We start from the raw sequence: 13,183 nt of genomic DNA on the forward strand, positions 1-13,183 counted from the left end.
CCCTGATTGCAGGCTCAGTCCTCAGTGTAGGGTATACAGCCAGTCAATGATTCTCTCATCATTGATGTTTCTAACTCTCTTCCTCTCTGAAGTCAATAAAAATATATGTTTTTAAAAAATGGACTCAGCCCTGACCAGGTGCTCAGTTGGAAAGGGTATCATCCTGATACAATAAGGTTGTGAGTTCCATCTAGTGGTCAGGGCACATACAAGAGTCAATGAATGCATAATTAAGCGGAACAACAAACCGATCTCTCTCAAATCAATTGGGAAAAAACAACAATAACATGGGCTCAGGTGGCGATGCCTGAGTCTCTATTTTAGTAAGAAAAAACAACCCAGGAAATCTCCTCTCTGTGGTTCCTGGCTTGGGGCACATAATTCCCTATTCTAAAAGGCAGAGAAAGAAAAAACAAAAGTAACGCTGTTAAAAAGGGCCATATGCCCGGCTGATGTGGTTCAATGTTTGAACATCTACCCACAAAGCAGGAGGTCACAGTCTGATTCCTGATCAGGGCCCCTGCCCAGGTTGCAGCTTCAACCCCCAGGGGAGGGTGTCAGGAGGCAGCCCCTCAGTGACTCTCTCTGTCATCGTTGTGCTTCTATCTCTTTCTCCCTCTCTGAGTTCAATAAAAAAATATATTTAAAATTTTCAAAAACAGCCCTATGTACATTTGAAAGAAAGCATCATCATAGTAAATTTTATTCACTTTCATGAATAAGAATAAAGCTACATATATTTTAAAATCCTACCTATCATTATTTTCTTTCATTTTTGTTTTACTGCTCTAACCCTAAATCATTTATTTCTGCCTTAACTCCTATTGCATGTAAAAATCTAGATCCTACTATAGGTGACTTATTACATGTGACTTGCTGCTGTCACGTATGGCATCTAGAATCAGTAATACTGTATTATTTCTGTGAGTAAAATTAAGTTTTCCCCCAGGTAACTATCATAAGAGGTTTAGTGAGGAAAACTGAAAATTCTTAATTATCAGGAGTGGGAGTTTAAAGATATTAGAACAATATCAGCATGATATTACTACAATATCAGTATATCACTTTACTATTTACTAAAAGAACAAGTCTTCTGAAAACACAATACATGCTCCAACAGATGTGAGTTTATTTTCACGAGGGTTACTTTAGGTTACTTTCTAAAATAAGTCTTTTCTTATATATCCAAACTTAGAAAATATTCAAATATTACATTATTCAAATGTTCATCCCAGTTCATTAACTTAGAAACCAAAAATTACACAGATTGTTCAGCAATTTTGTATACAGATTGCTAAGCTTCGTGCCGGGGAGCAGGACAAAGCATGCTGGAGAACCAGCACAGCCTCTGTGTACCCTGAATCATGCTGCTTTTAGCAGATCTCTGGCAACTTCCGGCACGCATCCCAGGCTCCCCGGTTCTAGAGCTTCTTCCTAAGAGGGAAGGGAGAGAAACGTTCTGGTTTGTAGTTTCCTTAGAAACTCCCTGCTCCACCTGATCTGAGAAGTGCTATCTGGAATCCCTGCAGAGACCCTGGGGGTTTTGTTATTTCCCCAGTTCCTGTAAGTAACCTTATGAAAGATAAAAACAGATCAGACCCATCCAAGAGTTCCCACTGCTGCAGAATTTTGGCTTTCAGAGAAGCCTCTATTCATGGGACACTCTGATGTGTTATTTTCAGGTTTCCTCAAAATTCTCAAAAACACATTCTAGGGATCCTAAATTTCATTAGCTCCAAATGAGATCAGAATTCTCTAAATGGCCCTAGCTGGTTTGGCTCAGAGGAGAGAGCCTTAGCTTGTGGACTGAAGGGTCCCAGTTTCCATTCTGGTCAAGGGCATATGGCTGGTTGCAGGCTCCATCCCCAGTAAGCAGAGGGTGGGGGGTGGGGGGGTGGTGATTATCTCTCATCATTGATGTTTCTATCTCTCTTTCCCTCTCCCTTCCTCTCTGAAATCAATAAAGAGAACATTTAAAAATAGCCGAAACCGGTTTGGCTCAGTGGATAGAGCGTCGGCCTGCAGACTGAAAGGTCCCAGGTTCGATTCCTGTCAAGGGCATGTACCTTGGTTGAGGGCACATCCCCCGTAGGGGGTGTGCAAGAGGCAGCTGATTGATGATTCTCTCCCATCAATGTTTCTGACTCTATCCCTCTCTCTTCCTCTCTGTGAAAAATCAATAATATATATATATATATATATATATTTTTTTTTTAAAGAACATTTAAAAATAGTAATTCTATAAATAGAACTTCAAAATCCATGATGACTTCTTCAGACCAACTGATCAGGATAGGATTTTGAGTGCAAATTAAGATACCATCTCCTCACCTTGCTCTTTGTCTTCTAACCAATCAGTCTGATTGAGTCAAAGTTATTTTGCACTTGCCTGAATACCGGACATGTGCAGGTGCCATAGCATGTGTGCACACTCACACCTGCACATACACTCAGGCACATTGAGCATTTCATGCATTCTCCCAGGTAACTTACTGCTCAGGAGGAACAATGGGAGCATTGCTATGATCATCCATCTCCAGGAATGCACTGAGCTGTCATTTAACCCCAATGACACTTTGTTTTCACTTAGTCAAGTAGGTTCCACCTTGGAACTTGTGTAGCTTTTTTTTAAATTTTATTTCATTTCATTTATTTCATTATTTATGCAGTGTTTCCCAAAGTGTGGTATGCGTACCCCCAGGGGTACTGGAAGAGTTTGGTGGGGATATGCACTGCACCGTGCTTAGCTGCGCCTAATTCTACGTTCTCATGAGTAAAAGGGGTACTCAGCGTTACCAAAATTATAGAAGGCGTACACATATGTCAAAAGTTTGGGAATCACTGGATTAAGGTATTACATATGTGTCCTTATCCCACCATAGTGTCCCCTGCCCCCCGCTTGTGCCATCACCCCCCTAGTTTTGTGTCTATTGATCATGCTTATATGCATGATTAAATACAAGTTCTTTGATTATTTCTCCCCCTGACACTTACACTCTCCTATGTTCCCCCTGAGATTTGACAGTCTGATCAATGCTTCTCTGTCTCTGGATCTGTTTGTGTGCGTCAGTTTATGTTGTTCATTATATTCCACAAATGAGTGAGATCATGTGATATTTATCTTTCTCTAACTGACTCATTTTGCTTAGCATAATGCTCTCTAGGTCTATCCATGCTGTTGCAAATGGTAGGAGTTCCTTCTTTTTTACAGCAGTGTAGTCTTCCATTGTGTGTGTAGCTTCTTAAAGTATGAGCTCTGATGTCCTGGTGAATGGGTTTCTGTTTGAATCTTGCCCTTATAGAGCCCTTTACTGTTTTTTGTTTTTGTTTTTTTTTTCCACAGAGACAATGTTTATTAAGTTGTTGTTTGCCAAAGGTAGTTCTCAGGTACATCGAGTTTCACTTAATACAGTGCTCTAATTTCTTCTGAATACAAAGGTCTTCATAAGCCACTTTTACAAAAGCACACTTTGGATGAGGTAGGGGAAGAAGAAAGGCTCCACATGTATGCATTGGAGACCTTGAGAAATCTTAGCAAACTGGGAGACCAGGAGACAGACCTTTTTTGGAGGGACAATGCAATAGGGATGCTTCCAGAGATTCTACTTTATATTTAAAAAATAGACTTCCTTTATTAATTGAAAGTTACAAATCTTTATTTTAAATGCACTCACATGATATGAGTATTTGAAGATCTCTCTCTCTCTCTCTCTCTCTCTCTCTCTCTCTCTCTCTCTCTCTCTCTCCATGCTTTAGCTTTTTTCCTCTCTATTACCAGGCAAGCTTATCTTAAAAGCACATCTTATCCCAACAAAAAAGATACCAGTCTATTAGGTCTAGTAATAATAAATGTCGTTTTCTAATACCCTTTTTTAAATCTAATTTATTTAAACAATACAACAAAATTTAATCAACAATATAGTTGCCGTTGTTTTCTACTACTTGTGCCCAACGCTCAGGAAGCATTTTAATTCCTCTGTTGTAAAATTCTTGTGATTTTGATGCAAAAAATTCGGTCAATGCATTTTTGAGGCATTCTTCATTATTAAATTTTTTTCCAAGAAGGAAGTTTTGCAAAGAACAAAACAAATGGTAATCGGAAGGGGCAATATCAGGAGATATAATATGCAGGTTGAGGGAGAACTTCCCATTCCAACTGGCGCAGTTTTTCAGCAGTGATTCTTGCAGTATGCGGTCGTGCGTTATCGTGGTGAAGAATTACGCCCTTCCGATTAATCAGCGCAGGTTCTTTTTCTCTTAAAGCTTGGGCTAACCTTTCCAATTGGGCACTATACACCGCACTTGTAATGGTTTGGGTAGATGGTAAAAGTTCATAATGAAGAATTCCTTTAAAATTCCACCAAACACACAACATCACTTTTTTCGCATGCAAGTCAGGTTTTGGCATGGGCTGCGGAGCCTCATTTTTGTCCAACCATTGAGGCCGCCTTTTCAAATGAACATACAGCACCCACTGTTCATCTCCAGTAACAATTTGCTCTAAAAACGGCAAACGGTTTTGACGAGAGAGGAGCGAACTGCAAATTGTGACTCTTTGATTACGGTTGTTGTCGGTCAACTCATGAGGATCCAACCCATTTTCCAAACTTTTGGACTTTGCCAAGTGCACGCAATTGATTGGAAATTGTTTTTTGTGAACAATTTAAAGTTGTCGCAAGCTCTTGTTGGGTAATTTGAGGATTTTGCACCAAAAGAGCTTGAAGAGCTTCTTGATCAAAATTGGACACAGGGCCTCGACCACTCTTGTCATCTAACGAAAAATTTCCCTCGTGAAATTTCTCAAACCAACGCTGGCATTTTCTGGCGCTAACTGCATCTTGACCAAGAGCACTACAGATGTTTTTTGCAGCCTCACTTGCTTTTCTTCCTAATTGGAACTCGTAAAGCATGCAGTGCCCAATATGCTCTTCATCCGCCATCTTCTTAGCCCTAGTTTTGCAACAAAAACCAAACCAAACACAAACTTTTTCAAGCAAAACTTGTTAATTGCACGTCACACGTTCTGTAGATACCACGTGTTTGAAGGTTATGTCAATACAAGTCAACGCCAAGCAAGATTTTAAACGAATGTTAAAAAACGACATTAATTATTACTAGACACGAAATATTTCTCACTAAATACCCTTTTATAAGTGTCCCTTCCTCTCTATCTGAAATATAAAATATTTAAAAGAAAGTTCTCATTGTAATAGAGTGCCCATTTATGATCTAGATGTGCTGTAGGTCAGCGATTTTCAACCTTTTTCATGTGATGGCACACAAAAACTAATTACTAAAATTCTGTGCCACACCAAAAAATATATTTTTTGCCGATATGACAAAAATAGTTGTCATGTTTATTAATCCACACCAGATTGCTATTGTTGTGTTGGCTGTTGCCATTTTTTTTTTATTTGCCAATCTAAGGGAAATGAGTCAGGTATTGCATGTTTTTAAAATGTTTTTCAGCATTTACTGCACATTCTTATTTTTATTGCTGGATTTTGGCTGGAGTCTTTGATAACTTATCTCCAGCATGTTTACTGAATTTTCAGTCAGCTTTGTCAGGATTAAACTATCCTTCACTTTCAGAGATAGGTACTGCTAACCAGATATTTCTTTCTACAAAAATGCTATTCCAAGGGCAGTTGCTGTACCAGCAGCAACCAAAATGAGTGTACAATTTACTTTAAAAGATTATCTTTTGTTAGGTAATGCATGTGTTCACTTAAAAACATAGGAGAAGAGTAAATCCATCCCAGACTCTCTATCTGTCATGAATTTCTCCTCTCCAGACACAACCACTGTGAGCAAGCAGGTCCTGGTGTATCCTGATAGGTACCAAATAATAATTTTGAAGCAATTGTATATAACATTGTAGATAATAATTTATTAAAGATAGTTCTAAATACCAATACCTATTCTTCATTGTACACTCACTATATTTCAGTTGTTTTACATACAGTGTCTTACTGAATAGCAAGAATGAATAATGAATGAATGCCAGAATGCCCATCAGATGTGTTAGGTTTGTTTTGCTTTGGGTGTGATTTGTTCATATTTTGTGAATATTTCAAGAGTCCCTATTTCTCAGAAGAGAAAACAGATATTTGGTATGATAACAGGACTAATAGCTGGGAGGTTGGGATTTCAGGGTGGATATATGGGGTGTCAAAGCCCACTCCCTTTGGTTTTAAAATGCTGAATTGCTTCTCTTATAATAACAAACTCTGGATTAGTAAGGGTGCTTTTGCATTTGTTCCTCTTCCTTAATTGATTTGCCCTTGTTAACATTCTAGTGTTATTATTTTAATAATCACCTGGGTATTTTATTTTATTTGAGAGAAAGGGAGAGAGAGAGAGAGAGAGAGAGAGAGAGAGAGAGAGAGAGAGAGAGAGAGAGAGAAACATCAATATGAGAGAGAAAAATCCATCAGTATGTGCCCTGAGGGTCCCAACTTGGGGTGGAACACACAACCTAGGTCCTGACAGGAATCCAACCATCAACCTGTTGTGTATTGGGTGCTAACTGAGCCACCCGGCCAGGGCCACTGGTGAACATTCGAATACTTGTTCAGAGTCACTGACGTTGAAGGAGAGGCTCTCCAGTGAGACACAAGGAAAAGATCCCTAGCCCACCCTGCCCCTTGGAATTGGACCTCAACAGCTACAGCTTCCATGGCTGGGAAGCTCAGTTGGTTACAGCATTCTCCAGGTAGGCCGAGGTTGCAGCTTCCGTCCTCGCTGGGCACATACAGGAATCAACCAATTAATGCACATATAAGTGGGCAGCAAGTTGATACTCCTTTCCTTTCTCTCTCCCACCCTCTCTCACCTAAATATAAAAGATTTTTCAAATTGTGATCATTGTAATGGAGTGCTCACTTACCATCTAGGCCAGCGATTTTCAACCTTTTTCATGTTATGGCACACATAAACTAATTACTAAATTCTGTGGTGCACCAAAATATATATATTTTTGCCCATATGACAAAAATAGGTATCACTTTTATTAATTCACACTAGATGGATATTGTTGTGTTGCCTGCTGTCTTTTTTTTTTTTTTTTTTTTACAATCTAAGGGGAAAAGTCAGGTATTGAATGTTTTAAAAATTCTTGAGGCACTATAGTTGAAAATTGTTGTTCTAGATAATCCTCCTCTTCTAACTGCTCGTTTGCCTAAATTTGATTTAAAAAAAAAAATGGTGATGGAGAAGGGTGAGGGGTAGAGTTTCTCCAACTCCTGGGAGCGGTGAGGAAGAGGTTAAGCTGGACCAGGAGGATTTTTGAAGTCTTTGGCTGGGAAGTTCCATCTGGAGAAAGGTGCAGGGGAGCTGGGTTGGCGAGAGAAACAAGACAGGTCCCATCCGCTTGGATTTCAGCTTCTGAGTGGTTTCCTTCTCACCTGAGGGCGCAGTCGGGCACCTCTGGCGTGGGGATGAAATATTAATGACCAGAACTTGCCAGGCAGGATGGAGTGAAGCCCGGGAAGCAGCGCGCGGCCCCTTTAAGTGTTCCCGAGGTGGGAGGAGAGGGAGGAAACGGGAGCCGCGGGGACGCCAGGGGAAACCCACTGGCCACTGAGCCGGAGCGGAGGCGGCGTGAGAGCACAAACTTCGGTCGCGGCTCGTCCCGGCGGAGCTCCGCTGTGTCGCCGCGGCCTGCGCCCCCTCCCGCGGCGGCATCCTCCTCGCCGGTCCCCGCCGCCCCGGGGAGGCTCGGGACCTGCCTCTCCGCAGCTTCCAGGTGCCGGGCGCGGGCAGCTGCCCTCGGAAAGTTTGCGCCCCGGCGTCCCAGCCCGGGGAGTTCGAGGTGCCGCGCGCGCGCCCCTGTGGGCGAGGGGCCGGGGCGATGCTGAGCGCAGCCCCGGGCCGGGGGCGCGAGGTAGGCGAGCGTGTGTCCGCGGACCTGCCGCGGTGCCCGGCGCCCTGCGCAGCGCCCCAGTGATGGGAACGGGGGCCCGCCCCGGCCGCCGCACCGCCCCCTCGTCCGCTCCCGGCGCGCGCAGTCCCCCGGGCGCACCCCGGGCGCCCCGAGCCCGTCTCCCCGAGCTGCCGCCGCCGTCTCGCCTGCCTTCGCCGGGAGTGGCCAGCTGCTGACCGGCTCGCCTGGAGACGGAGCAGCACTTTCTGGCCTTCCCGATTCATTCTCGCACCCCAACTTCGCCGCCGCCCCGCGCCTGCCCTCGCCGCGGCGCTCGGCGCACAGAGTGGGGCGCACGCCGGGAGGCTCCGCCGGAGCGGGAGGCAGGAAACCGCACCGCTGCTGCTCCGCTTCGCCTCTTTGTTGTTCTCTTTGGTGGGTCCTTGGAAGTGGCCGAGGTTCCCCGGAAACCTGGGAGCCCGAGAAGGCAAACCTCCGGATTCTTAGTCCGCAAAGTGCTCCGCGATACCGACTGGCGTCCGGAAAGGTCGACAAGTAATTTACCCCGAAAACTCCTGGCGGATTAACCCACGTTGCTTATATTAAGCCTTTGTGTATATTGCGTGTGGTGTGGCTTCATAAATTCGGGGACTCCACTTCTACACCCTCCTCGTGGCATGAGAGTGCATGCAGGATCCACCCGAGGACAATGATCGCGGAGCCTGCTCACTTTTACCTCTTTGGATTGATATGTCTCTGTTCAGGTAACCTCGCGTCTTCTCTCTGCATCCCGCATCCCTCCTGCACGCCCCTTCTCGGCTTCTCAAATCAAACCCCCAACTGCCTTTCGGCGACCTCTCCTTTCTAGGGCCGGAGGAGCTTGGTCCCTGCAAGAGTTTTGGGCAAAACGGTTTCTAGTTCGTACTTTGGGTCGTTCCTTTACCCCTATTCCTCCCCCAACCCCTACTCCAAACCCCCCCAACCCTCATTGTAGACCTCGGCCTTTTGCCTAGTTCAGGGCACGCCCAGGTCACTTGGCTAACGCAGGTCTGAGCTCAAGGGGAGGAGGAGGCGCAGTTGGCGGGGCGCTGGGGCCCCCAGGCTGAGCCGTGGTGAGTTTCATCCTCGGGCGCTTCCTTAGGGGAGCGAGGTGTGCGCCGGGGTGATCCTGTGGCTCCCAGACCCGCCTGGATTCCTGAACCTGGTCCTCCGACGCGCCCCTCCTCCTCCGAGCACAAGGGGTTATTAGTAGTTGTTTTATGTAACTAAAGTCTGTAATTAAATTTGATTCTGTAGAAACTTCAGGAAATAACTCCTTCCTAAGGTAGGATATAAACTAGCCTCTCTGCCTGGCTGGGTTTAGAAGGAAACAGGCGGTTGCAAGCATCTGAAAGGGAACAGTTAATTGCCTGGGAATTTTCATTGGCAAAGGAAAACAGAAGGTTGAGTTTAGGATTTGGGGGATTAATTAAATATTGCTGAAACTCCCTTGATGAAGTGTTGGGAGGATGTTGCAATGGGATCCTTCTGACATTGGAGAATACACTGTATCTACACTTACTAATAGCTTTTTTTTTTTACACTCCCTAAGAAACTTTTACTGTGGGCGAACAGAGTCGACGCAACTTTTCTTTCTTTCCTTTTGGTAGATTCTGGTTTCAATCAAGGATCTGATTTCAGGCCCTAAAACACACACACACACACACACACACACACACACACACACACACACACTGCACCTCAGGGAATTTTGAATAGTGGAATACTGAGCTTCAAGTTGCATCAGGGCCTATAGGTTAAAGTCACTCAATTTGCTTGATTATGAAATAGTTTTGAAAGTTTGGTTTGAGCTTTTTTTGTGCTCCATGGCTATGGTTTATATTTTGACCGAGGATTTTTACTTAAGTTAATGAAATATGAGAAAGAAAAATGCACATCAGCTAAGTAATAGCAAATAAACTCCTACAATAATTTCAGCCCAGGAACATTTGCAACTAAACTAAATAAGAAGTTCATTAAAGTGAGGAAAACAGAATACTGAAGTTCCAGCCTCCGATATTTGACCTGTGTTCCAGTGGATGGATCAATAGATTAAGCCAAGTCTTGGGCACCACCTCTTCTTACTTCCAACTTCTTTCTGTAATGTAGCTTTTTGCTTTTTTTTTTTTTCTTTCTTAGTTTGCAGATCTGAATGATTGAATAGTTCCCCACCCCCAAGACTGGCCATGCATGCAAATCAAAAACATTAAGATCTGATCTCTCTATTTGCCTCTCTTTGCTGTGTCTCCCCTTAGTTTAATTTACAGCTTCAGATACCTTTGAGATTTTTGTTGATTCACCTTCTCAGTTAAAGTTTATTCACGTGTGTAAAGTGAAGTGTCAGTGTGATAAATGACTGGAGGGGCAGATTACTGAAGATAGGGGGATTAATGGTCATTAGTCACTGTTTGAGCTGAGTTTGTATATGTTGGGACATTTTATCATGGCTGTAGATTAAAGATAGAGTCACACTAATAGGGAGGGTATTTAATACTGAAAGCTGGTTGTTTTCCTGTGCACATTTTGTCTTTACTTGGGAAAATGTCTGGGGAGGGGGCTTACTGTCCTTTCAGATTTAATAATTTGATTAGTAGTTAGTTTAGTATCTGGGGTTTATAATTTAAATAGATGAGGCATTTATCATCTTAGACTTAAACTGATTCCTGCTTTGTTTTTTTTTTTTGTTTTTTTTCTGATTTAACTCTCTATTTAAGCCACTGAGGATGTTTAATAAACCTGAGGTTTTTCCTGTAGGTGTGCTTATCTTCCTCTTTGGCCAGGCTGCAGGTCAGAGTGCATTTGTGAAGTGCTCTCTCATATTTAACCTGAAGCCCTTAATCATTCCTCTGATGGCTTACACTCATGCTGTGAATCTGAACTTGAGAGGGCAGTCAGATTATTAGGCTGCTGGGATGATTTCATGGCAGTGTGCTATTCTAAAGCCACACTATTGATTTGAATAAAACTTCACAGAACTCAGAGAAGTAGATGTGGGCGTGCTCAAGACACCTGGTCAGGGAATGAATGAAGTTCTTGAAAGATTGTGTTTCATGTATTGCCTCAAGCATAAGATCACAGTCTATCACTTGTTAATGGAGTGTATTTAAGAGAAATGTGGTGAGCTTAAATAAATCAAAGCGCACTGGGGGTAAGGTACCTTCAACAAGATTTAACCTGTAAAAGCATCTATTGGTTGTCAGTTCTTCTTTTCTTTCTTTTTATCATGGATGCCAACTTAACAAAGTCCTATAGTTTTCTTCAAACAGATTATAAACTGCATTTTAATGTGTTGATGGCGTACTTAACATCAAATTCTATGTTTAAGAGTATGTGTTTGCTTTGTGGTGCCTTTCTTTTATTAACCCAATACTGTAATATATAACTTTTTTACTCTAGGAAACCAACATTTTGAAGAAAAATAGGTATTTCTTTAAAAATTCATTTTTAAGGTGATTTTTTTTTTTTTAAGTGTGATTGTATATCTGAGTTCTTCTCTATGGATAGCTAGACTTTTGGTGAAGAGAGCAGGGTGGGAAGCACTAAAACAGAACCCTGTGATCTCTCAGGAAGTGGTTCCTTCATAGACTTCCTCCCCTCAACTCCAGTTGCTCATACTTGCTTTTAAGTGAAAAAGTGAATTAATTTCAATTCAAATTTAAAGTGAGAACTGACTTTCAAAGAAAGAGGAAGTTCATTTGTGCTATCTTTCCCCCCTTCTTTCTTTTTCTTTTAGAGGGCGCATTTTCTTTGTTTTTGAAGAGGAACATTTTTTTAGAAAAGAGTTGCACTGTAGGAGCCACTTATCTAGGTCATTTATCTCTTTTACTTCCCTCTTCCTTCTTTTCTCCCTCCTTCCTCTCCCTCTCTGGCAAATTTTTTTGGTAATTCTAATAATTTCTTCTTATTATCTTTATAAACTTTCTGGCTTTTAAGTATACTTACCTGAATACTATGGTAGCACTGAAAATATTCTTACATCTTGATAGTAGGTCCTCTAGCACATGGATGGCATTTGTTTGCTTGTTTATATACTTTACAGTGAGTAGATATCTATCATGGAAAATACTGGGCAACAGGAATAAGTTTGACAGTTTACCAGTGGAGATCATAAATAGTTGAGTTTTCACTTGTCATCTTCTGTGTTAACAATTTCCAGCCCCTTGAAAAACATGTTTACTTCTTAAAATAAAAGTGTAACTGCCTTGCAAGCTTGATTTTTTTTAATATGAAAAATAAGGAAATAAAAATTGTTATTCAATTAAAAATTAGACCTAAAAGTTCATCTTCAGAATAAACTAAGAAATTTGGTAGTGAGAAAGGCTGAGTGGGGGTTGGGGGGAAGAGGAGAGTCAAACCAAAAATAGAACCAGAATTTAGCTAGTTTAAAAATATAGGAAGAGGTGGAGTGGAAGTAGAGCAGCCAAAATCTAAGTGTACCCTCTGACCACACACAACTTGGAAAGCATCTCTGAAAACTGGATTTCTGAAAATTTGATGTCAGCATATATACTCTGTACTTAACAACTACATAAAGTAGACATTTTTCATTTTTTTAAAACAAAACATTTTGAAATGTTTAAATCTTTCATGAATTCATAGACTAGTTTTTTAGAGCTACATTTAATAAGACTTTAGAATATTGACTACCTCAATATATAGAGTAAGAACTAAGTAGTTATCTTTTATCTTCTATATCATAACATCTTTGCTTAGAACAGAATAATCAAAGTAAAAGAAGGAAATTAAAAAATGAGATTGCTTTTGATCTCTGGGGTCCTATAAGACACTTTATGACAATAACTCCTACTATTGCTATGATTGTATGATCATAATTTACTAGAGGCCTGGTGCATGAAATCCATGCACTGGGAGGATGTTGAGGGAGGGACTCGCTCAGCCAGGCCTGCATTCCCTTCAGCCCAGAAGCCCTTGGGGGATGTCTGACTGACACCAAGGCTGGAGAGGCTCCCACCACCGCTGGGAGCCTGGCTTCTGGCTGAGCAGCGTTCCCCTGTGGGAGTGCACTGACCACCAGGGGGCAGCTCCTGTGTTGAGTGTCTGTCCCTGATAGTCAGTGCACGTCATAGTAACTGGTCATTCCGCTGTTCAGACAATTTGTATATTAGCCTTTTATTATATAGGATTGAACACTCACTATTATCTTATTGCTTATAAGAATCCTATGGCATAGGTGCTGTTATTAGTAAAATATTACCCTACCCTTATTTTATGGTTGTGGAAAATACATCATTGAGAGTTAGGAGATGTGGAGGAACATGG

At 42.0% G+C, this 13,183-nt stretch overlaps 1 protein-coding gene across 8 annotated transcripts in view; it reads left to right on the plus strand.

Annotated features, from left to right (window-relative positions):
* ROBO1 (roundabout guidance receptor 1) overlaps positions 1 to 13,183 on the plus strand; it is a 997,335-nt gene that overhangs the window by 567,839 nt on the left and 416,313 nt on the right. For 2 of the 8 annotated variants that reach the window (XM_036444222.2, XM_036444223.2), the window contains exon 1: positions 7,542 to 8,628. The exons of 4 other annotated variants lie outside the window; for them this stretch is intronic. In XM_036444222.2, coding sequence (XP_036300115.1) covers positions 8,574 to 8,628 — 55 coding nt within the window. In that variant the 5' untranslated portion in view covers positions 7,542 to 8,573. Of the gene's footprint in view, positions 1 to 7,541; positions 8,629 to 13,183 lie in introns of those variants that run through there. 2 more of the 8 variants (XM_036444224.2, XM_036444220.2) reach the window with 2 other exon arrangements.

Source organism: Pipistrellus kuhlii, unplaced genomic scaffold, assembly GCF_014108245.1.
Source record: "Pipistrellus kuhlii isolate mPipKuh1 unplaced genomic scaffold, mPipKuh1.p scaffold_m20_p_2, whole genome shotgun sequence".
Taxonomy (NCBI): Eukaryota; Metazoa; Chordata; class Mammalia; order Chiroptera; family Vespertilionidae; genus Pipistrellus; species Pipistrellus kuhlii.